This window comes from Sarcophilus harrisii, chromosome 2, assembly GCF_902635505.1.
Source record: "Sarcophilus harrisii chromosome 2, mSarHar1.11, whole genome shotgun sequence".
NCBI classification, from domain to species: domain Eukaryota; kingdom Metazoa; phylum Chordata; class Mammalia; order Dasyuromorphia; family Dasyuridae; genus Sarcophilus; species Sarcophilus harrisii.
The window spans coordinates 453,096,068-453,111,515 of record NC_045427.1 but is presented as its reverse complement, the minus strand read 5'-3'; the positions used below and the strand labels follow the sequence as shown (position 1 = coordinate 453,111,515).

General features: G+C 37.0%; 1 protein-coding gene across 1 annotated transcript in view; it reads left to right on the top strand.

Annotated features, from left to right (window-relative positions):
• LOC100913383 (cathepsin L1-like) overlaps positions 1–15,122 on the top strand; it is a 74,360-nt gene extending 59,238 nt beyond the window's left edge. The window contains exons 5-9 of the mRNA XM_031949329.1: positions 9,742–9,891; positions 10,131–10,346; positions 11,638–11,803; positions 14,219–14,372; positions 14,823–15,122. Coding sequence (XP_031805189.1) covers positions 9,742–9,891; positions 10,131–10,346; positions 11,638–11,803; positions 14,219–14,372; positions 14,823–14,922 — 786 coding nt within the window. The 3' untranslated portion in view covers positions 14,923–15,122. The remainder of the gene's footprint in view (positions 1–9,741; positions 9,892–10,130; positions 10,347–11,637; positions 11,804–14,218; positions 14,373–14,822) is intronic.
• The last annotated feature ends 326 nt before the right edge of the window (positions 15,123–15,448 follow it).

Below are 15,448 nucleotides of genomic sequence, written 5' to 3'. Positions count from 1 at the left end.
GACTTTTCGAAGTTTATTGATCAGAGACACAAATATGTATACCTCAAATACTCAGAGGTTTGATACAAAGTACACTCTTTTAAAATTTCTATAGCCTAACAAAATTCTACTATGATGTAAATGATTCAACTCCTTAAGCCCCAGATCTTGGTAACTTAAGACAGAAATGTAAATAGTTGAAATACACATCAGAGTAAAGTTTATTATACTATTATCTCAGGTATTTTTCTCCCAAAAACCTTTAGTCTCCTTGTGGGCATTCTTTCCTGTCCTAAATCCAAAACTTTAGCTTTTAATCCAAAGAGTAGTGTTTGCATTTTGCTTCAGTCACTAGATTATTAATTTATTATATTGACAAGCAGTCTCTGCTATTTCAATAAGGGAGTTTTGGTGAGCCAAGTAACTATAAACCTGGAGATGAATCTTACCTCCTGACCCTCTACAGTCACTGCTGTCTCATACATGCCTAACTAAAATTCAATCCACTCACAAGTCAACACAACACTCTTGTAATATTGATGGTTAGTGGCAGTGCAGAGAGTTGTGGGAACCCCTTCTGTTAGACACAAGTCAAATGTGAAAGAATTCACCAATCTGAAAAGTTTGAATGGCAAAATGGAAGTTTATTCTATTAACACTGAGAAGCCATCTTTGCTAGGAAGGCATATTTCTTAGTGATAAGGTCCTGGCAGAGAAATAACAAAAGGTTATCACTGAGAAGAAGGTGTCTTCACAGTGGGCCGGAGTCCTGGTAGGCAGCTGTTCCAAGAGGAAAGGTTCTCTTGGCAAAGCATAATTCCTACTTCGAGCTTCTGCAAAAATATGAATTTTAAATTCTCTTTGATATTTGAAATGGAGGTTTCAATTGAAGGAGATTCCTTCAACGTTGTCACTGCTCCCAGGCCAAGATTTCCAACTGAATGAGACCATTTAAATTCAAGCTAACTAGAAGTGATCCTGGACTAATTTTCAACTTAATAGGTCTGCAGCTGGTCCCACTAAGATAACGAATGAGGCCCCTTATCTTGATTCCCTAAGGCAGACCTCTCCCAGAGGAGAGTTTCTCAGAGTTCACCCCCCAAGTCAGGGAGGACAGTTTCAGGACAAATAATCTGAGAGTAGTAGTAGTTGCTCTCTGGGGACTCAAATGGCCAGTTTGAGTTAGCAACATTGCCATTTTCCTTTGTTTATCTTCTCTTTCTCCCCTTTTTCCTTCTCTATCACCTTCTGCTCTTCCTCCTCCTCCTCCTCCTTTTCATGAGTTTCCTATGTCCATGTAGGGAGTCCATCTCCTGTAGTGAGATGAAGGATGTCCCTTACCTGTGGAATATAATTTTTTGGTCCTTCATACTTCAGAAAACTTCATGGGGCTCGGGGGGAGGGGAAGGGAGGGTTTTTTTTTTTTCCCTTTTTTTTTCGTCAAAAGACTGGAACAATTGACTCTTTGTTATGTGTACTTTCCATAGTTTCCATTTATGATTTCTTAAAATACAGGCTTTGAAAAAGTCCATTGTGATTCAAATGGAATTACTTGTTTGCCTCTTTAAACAATCCATTTTGTCTTTCCTTGAACAGCCAAAAATAAACCTTTCTTGCTCAATGTTTGACTTTTGATGGTTCAAAATACCTCTAACAACAATTTTTTTTTCTGTTTTGGCCAGAAATGTAGGTCATCTTTTCTCTCAATTCTTACCTAGCCCTTAATGAGTGAATGGGTAGTGCCTCAGACAAATTGATTCCTGGAACAGATCTCAGCTTAAAAAGGCTGCATTCTGAACAAGACAACACCCTTCAGATGTTATTGGTGCTCTTTAAGGAAAGACAAACAACTCTCTGAAAGTAGTGGTTGATACTCTCTAGGGATTCAAATGGCCAGTCTGAGTTGAGCAGTGCTGCTGCTCAAGTCCTGAATGGTTTTTTGAACCAAGAGTCTTAAGACTTGATCCCTGAGGCAAGCAAGCAGAAGGCTCTGATAGAGATCAGTTTAGCTCCATGGCCCTATCCTTTGGGGAGGTGATACAGTCTGTCTGAAATTCAGGTTATATCAAATTACTGAGACCTACCTTGCTATACTCTGTCAGAAATCCCAGTCATGACTCTGAGGTTAAATTTTCCCAATAGAATCAATTTATGGGCCATCCTATGGCTGCTGTCTTCCTTTGGGACAGCCTGCCACAATACTCTGCATGATGGTGTCTTCCCCCATGCCATGTGGTCTCTCTTCTTACTCTACTATGCTTCCCAATCCCACCTCTCCTTAGAGGTGACTAATTCTTTTAGGGTGCTAAGTCCCTTTCAGGATTTTGCCTGCCAGCTAAGGACATGCCCCAACATCATGGGATGCTCCCTTTCTACTGGGTAATTGTGAGTTCCATTAAGGAACCATTCCCAGTGATGTGATCTATGGCATGAGGTTTGTCACCAAATGATGACAGGCACCAAAAGTTAGGGTTTAGTCATATGAAGAATTGACAATGGCCATTCTCTTTGGCAAAAGGTAGATTTTGTTGTGCCACAGTTCTCTTTTATTGTCCTCAGTTTTCCTTATTATCTTGATTAAATTCCCTAAATTGTTCTGCCTCAATTTCCCTAATTGGTCCTGCCTCAGTTTCCTTAATTGTTCTGCCTCAATCCCCTTGGTTGTAAACCCACCCCACCCCTCTGGTTTATTAAGACTGGTATAACTCAGAGGTTATAAATTGTCAATGTGTAAACTCAAATTGGGGGAATCCAGACTTTTTGGCTCTAGCCACTTTCTTAACTCCCAGTTTGTTAGAATTTATGGTCCTCCCCTCCCCCCCCCCCAACCTGTCAGAACCAGATTAATGGTTCCTGCCTGGAGATTCTCAATCACCAGAATTTGGACTCCACCCCGCTGCCTTTGTTTAGCTACTAATATATATAAATGTCATGGAGAACTCACATTGGCTGCTGGATGCTGGAATTTTGCAGACAACAGTCTTATTCAGCCCTGGGACCAAACCATGGATCCTTTTGGTGCCAATAAATCTCTCCCTTTCAAACAAAATATTAAAAACTCTCTAATCTCTATCTTGACTCAGTTTCTCCAGCATTACAATTTATTTAAAGAATAGGTTACAGACAAAATGAAGGGGGACAATAAACACTAGGAATGCTAGATATGAAATATCTACATGTCCTTAAGGACATGACTGGGATTTCTACAGAAAGTGGGAGTCAGGAACTTGACAAAATTTGGATTTCAGCCACCTTCCCAAAGGTTGGGACCATAGAGCTAAACTGATCTCTATCAGAGCCTGACTGCTTGCCTCAGGAATCACTTTTATCAATTCCTCAACTAACCAAACTAACATTGAAGACCTTATTACAGGTGTCTACAGTATCCCTTTATTTTGTCTGTAATCTATTGCCCTAAATAAATCTACTTTTTGCCAAAAAGAATGGCCATTGTCAATCATAAATAAAAATGATACACAGCCCAATGATAACCCAACTTTTAGTAAGATCCTTCCTAGGTTAAGGAAAGAAGGACAAGTAACAATCTGAGTGTAGGGGTTGCTGCCCTCAAGGGACTCAAATGGCCAGTTTGAGTTGAGCAATGCTGCTATTTCTTTTGTTTTTCATCTTCCCTTTCTACCCTTCCCTTTATGGCCTCTTATGCTCTTCCTTCTTCTTCTCTCATTGCCTTCTGTGTCCTTATGAGGAGTTATACTCTTACTTGTATGTGTGCCGTCTAAAGTAATATAATTTTTGGCCATGGGATAAGGTTTTTTTTTCTTTTTTTTTTTTTTTTTTTTTTTTTTTTTTTAATAGCCTTTAATTTACAGGATATATATACATGGGTAACTTTACAGCATTAACAATTGCCAAACCTCTTGTTCCAATTTTTCACCTCTTACCCCACCCCCCCCCTCCCTAAATGGCAGGATGACCAGTAGATGTTAAATATATTAAAATATAACTTAGATACACAATAAGTATACATGACCACAACATTATTTTGCTGTACAAAAAGAATCAGACTCTGAATTATTGTACAATTAGCTTGTGAAGGAAATCAAAGATGCAGGTGTGCATAAATATAGGGACTGGGAATTCAATGTAGTGGTTTTTAGTCATCTCCCAGAGTTCTTTTTCTGGGTATAGCTAGTTCAGTTCATTACTGCTCCATTAGAAATGATTTGGTTGATCTCGTTGCTGAGGATGGCCTGATAAGGTTTTTTTTTCCTTCAAAAGATTATGACAATTGACTCGGTGTGTGTGCATCATTTTAATTTATGATTTCTTAAAATACAGCTCTGAAAAAACAAGTTTTGAAATAGTCCATTGTAATTCGAATGGAGTTGCTTGATTCCCCCCTCTCATTAAATTCTGCATTTCATTGAATAGCCAATAACAGATACCAGCCCTAGCTTCTCTTTGAATTTTGATATTTACAGATAGGTCCTCCTCTCATCACACTAGTTTTACTCTCTCAATTATTTTGAACTCCAAATGAATAAAAAACTGGAATCTAATATTCTGTCTAAAATGTAATGTTCTCTGTTTCTTTTTCTTTGAGGGTCTCTGGGAGCAGCCTTCCTTTCAGTTCAGTAATCACCACAAGTATAGCCAGGGATTAAGGTTCAAATCCTTTATTGTCTCTTTCCAAATCTTGTCTCCTTTCCTGGGGCCTGTTTAGCTTTCTTAAAAGCCTATCTCTCTCCTTAGTTCCCGCCAGTCCTTTGTCTTCTCTGTCTCTGCCAGCTTCTTGAGGTCCTCCTGAATGTGTCTTGGTTCCTGTGGGGGAGGTAGGGGGACCTCCACCATAGTCTCTATCTTCCAATGCTGCTTCTGGCTGAGTTTGTTAGAGCTTATATCCTCTCTAATCAAAGCTGTGAATCTTGTAAAACTATAGTAAGTACTAAGTACATGTACTGAACTAGAGAACTGTTAAGCACCATGTTAAATAACCATTGTTTCTATCACTTCCACTGACTTTGTACCTTGTAAGAATCCTTTGTTTCAAGTTCAGAGTTCTGGCCCATAACAGGAATCAGACCTTGACTTTGTGTAAAAGATCTCTGGGTGTAATGGGCTGAGGCTTGAGTTGGTGCACCAAGGTCCCAAGCACATGAGGCTAAATAGTAATTGGATCATACTCTATTAATATATATGCTTGGAGAAAGAATGGCCCCCGCTCACTCTTTGGGCAAGTTCTGATGTGTTGTATAGGAAATGACGATTTTGGTGGGTGGAGGCAGAGGGGCAGGAAGAGAGGCGGGGAGAGAAGGTTGGCTGGCTTCTGGTCTGGTGGCTTCTGGTCTGGCTGGCTTCTTGATCCCCCTTCACCTCCGATCCTTCTTCACCTCTACTGAGAATAAAGATTGAAGATTTTCCCTTAATCTGAATTCCTGACTCCGGTTGATTTTAAAATACGCGGTCATCACATCTGGGTGTTTTTGAAATAGGTTCTAGCAATCAGAAAAATCTGAAAATTCTATTGGCAGCAAAGGAGAGCCACCATGAGACTATTATTTTGTCTGATTTCACTTTGTGGGGCATTTTCATATTGTTTTTCAACCAGAAATCCAGAGCTAGATAGTGAATGGGAACTGTTTAAGTCAACATATGAAAAGAACTATACTGAGGTAAGTAGTATCTCTTATGAGAACCCTCTAGGTAATGGATGGGAATTTTCATACCACAAAAACTGAGTGAGGGTATAATTTCCTTGAACTCTACCCTACTGAGACCTTTCACTGTAATACTGAGTTCAATTTCTGGTAACCAATTCGAGAAATCACTTGAGAGAATGAAATTTGGCCATAAGATAGCTATCACCAAGGTGAGGGACCTTGAAACCCTTACAACAATCTGCTTAATTGAAATCACTTGGAAAGTTCAAGTCAAAAGAGTAACATGTATGACTATGATAAGTGATTTTTAGTGCATGTCCATATGGGAAGGTAACCAAATTTAGTTTTACTTTTCTGCACAAAACAACCTTTTAAGAAAAGCTTGGAATGTAGAAATTTTAGCTCTATAAGGAAAAACTGCCTACATGTTGAGCTGTCCCTAATGGCTTAAGTTGTCCTCAAGGACCTCAAAGGGAAAGAAGTTATTCAAAAATATTTTAAAGATTTCTGCTTAGGTATGGATTGGATTAGAAGACCTTTGATCCTTCTGAGGTTAAAGCTGTCAATTTTTCATCTTAAAATTATATGTCATAAGGAAATAGAAACCATTTAAGGTAATTAAACTTTCCCTTGGTATTAAGAAGCAATTTATCTTCCCACTGGGATATACCCATATTTTAAGGATCTAGAAAATATGATTGAGCGTTAGGAACTTTAGAGCAAAGAGAGTTCAAAACTGATGCTGCTTGAAGTGAGAAGAACCAGCAGAACATTTTACACAATAAGAGCAACATTGTACAATGATAAACTATGAGACTTACCTCTCCTCAACAGTATCCAAGACAATTTCAAGACTAATATTCGAAAATGTTATCCACATCCAGAGAGAAAACTATAGAGTCTGAATGTTAAAACCAAAGCATATTATTATCTCTTTTTTTTTTTAACTGTTTTTCTTATTTGAGGAGAGGTGTTCCCTTTTGTTGTGTTCTTTCACAATATAAGTAATGTGGAAATATGTTTAACATGATTGAAGATTATAACATATTCTGTGCCATTTTGTGTAGAGGAAGGAGAGGGAGAAAAATTTAGAACTGAAAAGATTTTTATTTTTGAAAAAGTATATTAAAAATTATCTTTTTATGTAATTGAAAAAAATCCAACACTATTTACAAAAAAAAAGAAGAAGAAGAAGAAGAAAAGGAGTGCTCATGGCTAACCATTGGTTAACTTTTCTGCTTGTATTTCTAAATTTTCCCATAGAAAGAGGAGTCTTTTAGGAAACAGGTGTGGGAAAAGAACATGAAGTTCATTAATGACCAAAATCTTCTCTACAAAGAGGGGAAGCTGAGTTACTACTTGGGAATGAATAATTTGGGAGACCTGGTAAGTGGGTGGTAAATTCATTCATTTGTTAATTAAATAAACATTTATCAAGCACATATTGTGTGTCAGGCACTCTGCCAAGTGCTGGATATACAAAGAGGCAAAAGCCACTATTGTTCTTGAGTCCTGTCCTACTCTTGGTGAGCCCATTTGTGGTTTTCTTGACAAAGATACTGGAGTGGTTTATTATTTCCTTCTCCAGCTCATTTTATAGATGAGAAAACTGAGGTAAATAAGATTAAATGACTTGCTCAATTAGTGTCTGAGGCCACTTTTAAACCTAAGTCTCTGAGTAGAGGCCCAAACTCTATCAAAAGAGAGCTCACAGCCTAACTAGGGAGACAATATGCAAACATATATTCAAAGCAAGTACTATGGAAGACAAATAGGAAATTATTAAAAGAGGGAAAACATTGGAATTAAGAGAGATTAAAGAAGGCTTCCTAAAGATGGTGGGATTGCAACAGAGAGTTAAAAAGAAGACTGTAGTAGAGCAGAGGAGGTAGTATTAGAGGAATGAGTGTCAACTAGAGAAAAAGTCTGGACTACCTTATTTGTAGGATAGTTGGATAACTGGATAAACTGGATAAACTGAAATGGGCAGAGCTTTGAGGCAAGCAGACCTACCAGTAGGTTAGTGCAGGAGACTAAACATGAGATAAAAGTCCACATCAGGAGGATGGTAATGACAAGAAAGGAGGATGTATATTGGAGAGATATTGCAAGGGTGAAATTTCAGCTGTTGGCAAATGTTTGGAATGGGGAGTAAGAGATATTGAGAAATGTTGGATGATTCTTAGGTATAAGCCTGAAGCACTGAGAGGATGCTGTTGTCCTCTACAATAATAGGAAATTTGGAAGAGGGAAAGGCTTGGGTTTGGAGAAAAGATGATGAGATCAGTTTTTGGACATATTGAATTTCAGAAGTCTAATTTGAGATAATCTGATAGGCAGTTTAAGATTGAAGGTTGAAACTCAGCAGGGAGACTAGGGCAGAAGAGGCAGATTTGAGAATCATCAGCATAGAGATGATAATTAAATCCATGGGATTTGTTGAAATTACAAAGTGAAGTAGTATAGAGGGAGAAGAGGGCATAGAACAGACATTTGAGGGACACCTACAATTAGAGGACATGATCTGGAAAAGGATTCCATAAAGAAGAAAAAAGAGTAGTCAAATGAGTAAGAGAACCAGGAGTGAGTACTGTCCCAAAAATCTGGAGAGAAGAAAATTTCAAGGAGAAAAGAGAATCAACAGTGTCAAAGGCTGCAGAGAGGTAAAGGAGAATGAGGACTGAAAAAAAGCCATTGAATTTGGAAACTAAGACCATTAGTAATTTTGTAGAGAACAGATTTGGCAGAATGTTAATATTGGAAACCAGATTGTAAGAAATTAAGAAGAAGGCAGAGAGAGTGGAGGCACCTATTGTAAATACTTGGAGAAGTAAAGGGACAGTCCAGGCACCCGATGTGACACAAGTTCAAATCCAGCCTCAGACACTTACTTAGGTGTGATCCTTGGCAAGTCATTTATCTCTGTTTGCTTCAGTTTCTTCACATGTAAAATGAGCAGGAGAAATAAAGTGGCAAAACACTCCATTATCTTTACCAAGAAAATGTTGGACACAACTGAAACGACTTAACAATAACAGCTGCAATTAGCCTTTTGGATAAATTTTGATGAAGAAAAATGAGAAACCAGATGACAGTTATCAGGGATGGAAGGATCAAGATAGGGTTTTTAAGGATAGTGGAGATATGGATATTTTAGAGATAGTAGGAAATGAGCCAGTAAGCAGGGCAAGATTGAAAATAAGTGAAATCATGGAGATGACAGAGGAATCTATGTTGGAGGAAATGGGATGGAATGGGTATGTAACATAATTTATAATGGACACAATCACTAATGGTTGTATGATTTTCTCTACCTTCATTTAAAAGCAGCATATATGAATGAGGAAAGATGAATGGTGGGAGTGATACAAGAATGAGGCTTAAAAGGGCATAATCATAATATGATAGGCAGACTAAGGACTCAGAGACAGGAGGACAATGTGGAATTGATATGGTTCACAAAGAAATCTAGAGGGGAAGAAGAAAGAGAAGTCAGTGCAGAGGACATGGCCTGGGAGAGAAATGAGTCAAGGGATCGGAGGTCATGCTGAGGATGAAGAATAGGGTTATGAAAGGGAAGGTAGGAGAGATGAAAAGCCAAAAGATAATGGTTTGATAAGGGAATTTTAGAATTCTTGAACACAAAGGTGCTACATTTGTTTGGTAGTGACAAAATTGAGGGTAGGATCATCTTTTTATGTAACACAGGTGGGAAAAAGGAGTAGCTCATGAGACTTAAACAAGTTGAAGAAGTGGATGGTTAGGTTATTTGAGGGAGCATCAGTATATATGTTGAAGTCCCCTAGTATGAGGGTAGGACTTGGAGAAGAGAAAAAAAAAACCTATAAGGCAGGTATCAAATTAAACAAAGATAAAAGGGGAGTGACCTAGAGGACCTATAAACAACAGTTACCAGGATTTTGATTGGGTAGATATGAATAGCAGGAACCTCAAAGAAAGAAAGGTCATCTAGTGAGAAAAAAAAATGTAATGAAAAGTGGCAATGTGAGGCAAGGGATAAATGAAAGAAGGTACAGCCAGTACTGATGTAGAGGATAAAGAGGGAAGCTGTAACATCAAAGACAATTATCTTCATTCAATAAGAAATATTGATTCTGTGCCCACTTTGCTATTCTTTCAGACTGATAAGGAATTCAAGATAATGCTGAATCCTAGCATGTTACAGAGGGTAAGAAGAGATACTACTACCAAGAATTTTTCCATTTTTTCTCACCTTCCCAAATCAGTGGACTGGAGGGAGAAGGGTTTCATCACTCCTGTTAGACAGCAGGTATTATCCCTCATCTAATGTTATTCTTAAGGTTTGCATTTACTGAAGATTTACTGAAGATCAGGATAAAATTAAGATGAACAAATCCTACTCAGGGGACAGAAAAAGCAGAACTTTATTTACTTCCATGAATTCGTTTGTCCTTCCAACAGAAACTGATCTGTCCTGTTACGTTCAGAATCTTGCACTAATTAGGCATTGGAGTTCAAAGATCATTTAGTTATCGTCTTCTTTTTCAGGGAAGGTGTGGCTCCTGCTGGGCATTCTCAGCAACTGGAGCTGTGGAAGGCCAGCTCTTCCTGAAAACAGGCAAACTTGTGGAACTGAGTAAACAGAACTTAATTGACTGTTCTAAATTCCAAGGCTGTCATGGAGGAACTGTCACTAGTGCTTTCAAATATATTAAAAAAAATGAGGGCATTGTCTCTGAGGAGTGCTACCCTTATGTGGCCAAGGTAAATGACAGATTCATTTTGAATTCCCATTCTTGAATATTGGACTAGTCAATTTTGCCAAGACTGGGAAAAGTTAAATAAATTTTCTGCCTTAGCCCTTTTTGTAGTGACCAGAAAATGGAAACTGAGTGGATGCCCATCAATTGGAGAATGGCTGAATAAATTGTGGTATATGAATATTATGGAATATTATTGTTCAGTAAGAAATGACCAGCAGGAGGATTTCAGAAAGGCCTGGAGTGACTTACATGAATTGAGATGCTGAGTGAAATAAGCAGGACCAGGAGATCATTATATATTTCAACAACAATGCTGTATGATGATCAATTCTGATGGACATGGCCTTCTTCAACAATGAGATGAACCAAATTAGTTCCAATAGAGCAGTAATGAATTGAACCAGCTACACCCAGCAAAAGAACTCTGGGAGATGACTATGAACCATTTGATAGAATTCCCAATCCCTCTATTTTTGTCCGCCTGCATTTTTTATTTCCTTCACAGGCTAATTGTACACTATTTCAAAGTCCGATTCTTTTTGTACAACAAAATAACTGTATGGACATGTATACATAGATTGTATTTGACTTATACTTTAACATATTTAACATGTATTGGTCCACCTGCCATCTGGGGGAGTGGGTGGGGGAAGAAAGGGAAAAATTGGAACAAAAGGTTTTGCAATTGTCAATACTGAAAAATTACTCATGCATATAGCTTGTAAATTAAAAGTTATATAATAAAAAAAAGAAAATTCTGAAGGACTCATGACCAAAAAAGTCCTCTATTTCTAGAGAAAGAACTGATGGAGTCTTAATGGATATTAAAGAACATTCTTTAAAAAAAACTTCTGCCTTGTGGATAAAACCTAGGGGACCCAGTTGCTCATAAATCCAATAAAAGGTTTATGGAAGGCATATTTTCTAGATTTAAAGGACATACACATAGCACATGACAACAACCACCAAAAAAAGATGAAAAAAAAAGGAAGAAAAAATTTCTCAAGAAAGTTTGACAGAAATTGTGAGTATGGCCTTTTCTTAAAAATCTATACACGTCTGAAGAAAATTGGCCAGTAATTTAAGCAGTCCCTCTAGTAAACAGGTTAAGTCTTACAGTTCTGCTTTCCCAAGGAAATGGCAGCTCAGAATCCTAGGCAGAGTTTCCTGAGACTTAATAAACAAATATGACAGCAAGACTATAGTCATTTCTGTATAAAAGTTTAACTATGTATTACTGTGTCTTCCCTTACCAAACCTACTGATTTCCTCCATTTGACTCTCTCTTTCAGAAAAATTCATTGTGCTCATACAGAAGTGAATGTGCAGCTGTTAAAATCAGAGATTATGTGGTACTCCCCTATGGAAATGAAGAAATTCTGATGGAGGCTGTGGCAATCGTGGGACCGGTGTCTGTGTCACTGAATGCACAGAAGTCCTTGCACTTCTACAAAGGAGGTAAGGGATGAACCAGGTATGATGGCAGTTAGATGTGGTGTCAAAAAATGAATGCCTATACCCTTTGATCCATCAGTGTTTCTACTGGGCATATATTATATCCCAAAGAGATCTTAGAGGAGGGAAAGGGACCTGTATGTGCAAGAATGTTTGTGGAAGCTCTTTCTGTAGTGGCATGAAACTGGAATCTGAGTGGATGCCGATCAATTGGAGAATAGCTGAACAAGTTATAGTATGTGAATATTGTGGAATATTATTATTCTATAAGAAATGATCAGCAGGATAATTTCAGAAAAGCTTGAAGAGAGTTACATGAACTGATGCTAAGTGAAATGATCAGAACAAGGAAATCATTATACATGGCAAGAGCAAGATTATATGATTATCAATTCTGATGGACATGGCTCTTGTCAACAATGAAGTGATTCAGACCAATTCCAATGATCTTGTGATGAAGAAAGCCATCTGCACATAGAGAGAGGACAGTGGGAACTGATGTGGACTACAACATAGTATTTTCACTCTTTTTGTAGTTATTTGCTTGTATTTTGTTTTCTCTCTCAGTTTTTTTACTTTTTGATCTGATTTTTCTTGTGCAGCTTATTTGTGGAAATATGTATAGAATAATTGCACATGTTTAACATATATTGGATCACTTGCCATCTAGAGGAGGGGAAAGGGGAAAAGGAGGGTATTAGGATACAGGGTTTTATAGGAATGAATGTCAAAAATTATCCAGATGTATATATTTTGACAATAAAAGTTTATAATTTAAAAAATGAATGCCCAAGTGGGTCATGTTAAGCTTAATAATAATCACAACTATATAAACCCTACTAAGTAGCAGGCACGCTGCTAGTTGCTGTTTGCAAATACTATCTTTTATTTGATCCTCACAAAACTGGGAGGTACTTACTGTTATCACTCCCATATTATAAATAAGAAAACTTCCATACCTCTGATTGACTAAAATGACAGGAAAAGATCATTGGAGAGGATGTGGGAAAACTAGAACACTATTACATTATTGTGAAATGATCCAACCATTCTGGAGAGCAATTGAAACTATATTCAAAAGGCTATCAAACTGTGCATACCCTTTGATCTAGCAGTTTCACAATTGCTCATAAAAGATCATAAAAGAGAGAAAAGGACCCACATATGCAAAAATGTTTGCAGCAGGTCTTTTTGTAGTGACAGGGAACTGGAAATTAAATGGATGCCCATCAGTTGGAGAATGGCTGAATATAAGATATAGTATATTTAATGTAATGGTATATTATTATTCTATAAAAGACTATGAGCCAGCTAATTTAAGAAAAACCTCAAAAGACTTACATGAACTGCTATATAGTGAAGTGAGTAGAAACAAAAGAGCATTGCACACAGTAACAAGATTATATAATAATCAACTGTGATAAATTTGACTCTTCTCATCAATGATTCAAGACAATTCCAATAGACTTAGGATGGAAAATGCCTTCCATATCCAGAGAAAGATCTATGGAGACTTAATGTGGATTGAAGCACAGTATTTTCATCTTCTGTGTTATTATTATTTTTTGTTTGTTTTTTTCTTTCTTGCTTTTTTCCCTTTTGATCTGATTTTTCTTGCACAACATGACAAGTCTTCATAAAAGGATTGCATTTATTTAACCTATATCAATTTGTTTACTGTCTTGGGGGGGGGTGTAGGAGGAGGAAGAGAGAGAGGAGAAAAATTTAGAATACAAAGTCTTATAAAAATGAATGTTGCAAATTATCTTAAAATATATTTAGAAAAATAAAATACTATTTTAAAAAAAGACTGTTCCAAATTTTCCTCTCCTAACCTTCCCCCTCCTCAACAAAGCAAGCAATCTGATATAGATTAAACATGTGCAATACTTGTGAATATATTTCCATATTTGTTATGTTATGCAAGAAAAATCAGACCAAAAGGGGGGGGATACAAGAAAAAAAAGGTGAAAATAATGTTTTAATCTTCATTTAGTCTCCATAGTTCTCTCTTTGGATGCAGATGGCTCTTTCTATCACAAATCTATTGTAATTGCCTTGAATCACCTCATTGTTGAAAAGAACCAAGTTCATCATAGTTGATCATCACATAATCTTGTTGTTACTGTGGAATATGAAGTCTTACAAAAATTCATGTTGGAAATTATCTGTACATGTATTTGGAAAAACAAAACAATATTGAGAAAAAATATATTTATATTTGTATTTACAAAAAATAAGAAAAATAATGAGGAAACTGAACCAAACTGAGATTAAATGACTAGCCCCAGGATCACACAGCTACAAAGTATCTGTTTTAGCTTAGGTCTTTGTAACATCAGGTCTGGTACTCTTTTCATTGAAGTACCCAGCTAATCCAAAGAGCTTTTTTCTTTACCATAATATTGCATTTCCTAGGAATTTATGTTGAACCAAAATGCAAACCACGTTACACAAATCATGCTTTACTATTGGTTGGATATGGATATAAGGAAGGAACAAAAGATAAAAAGAGCAGATTGGAAGAAGAAAACCAATATGAAGAGACAAAATTCTGGATTCTTAAAAATAGGTATGGAAGATGAAAGATGACAAAGGTATAGCAGTTCCTTGGGGAGGAGGGAGGGACCTAGTATGATCTTTTATTCTGTGAGGTTTCCGTACATTTAAGATACGGGTCTCACATTTGAATTTTTCATCTCAAACCAATCTGTGTGAGGGAGACCTTTATATCACTTTGACAGATGCCTTTTCCCCCCGATTTTATTGATAAATAAGGAATTTAGTTCCTCTGAATCTTCATACTAAATTTCTCTTTCCCCTGCATTAGTAATAGGTCAGACATGAAACCAATCTCTCATCTTCCCCGAGCTTTAGGATTTTCCCAAATTCTAGTGTTTGAGCCCTTAGTCTCCCTGTCACACTCACAGGAATGAAAATAAAAGAATGAAAATGATCCACTTCCATTTCTAAGGCTCACTTCCTATCTATATACTACTAATCCAGCTTTTTCCCCTTTCAGCTGGGGTGTGAACTGGGGTAAAAAAGGATATGTGTACATTGCAAAAGACAAGAACAACCACTGTGGTGTTGCTACGCGTGCCATCTATCCTATTCTGTAACTCAATGGAAAGATAATTTTCTGTCATTGAAGTTTGTAATTGGTAGAAGAAAAGAAATGCTCTTCTATTCATTCATTCAGCAGTAATATAAAACCCCAATACCTGGGAGCAAATCTTGTAATAACAATGCACTTTCATAACTTGGGATATTGTTTTGCCACAAATGTGGGATCTAGATGTTAGCTGACTGTACCAAAATTGTAAAAAAAATAAAATAAAATAAAATAGATATTTTAAAAGAAACTGGGGTTTTTCTTCATGCATTGTCAGAGAGTGAAGGGCAAATAATCAAAAGATGTTGCAAAGACCAAATTAATACATTTTGGAAAAAGATTGAAGGGTCAGGGATAACTCCTAAGTTGTCAGCATGAAGAACTGGAAAGATAATATTATCTTATACCACATTTAGGAAAGTTGAAGACAAGGGGATACATTTAGAAGTAAAGATAATTCTATTTTGGATATGTTTAATATGTCTATTGGACAATCAATCTGAGATGGTGAAAAGGTAGTTGGAGATGGAAGA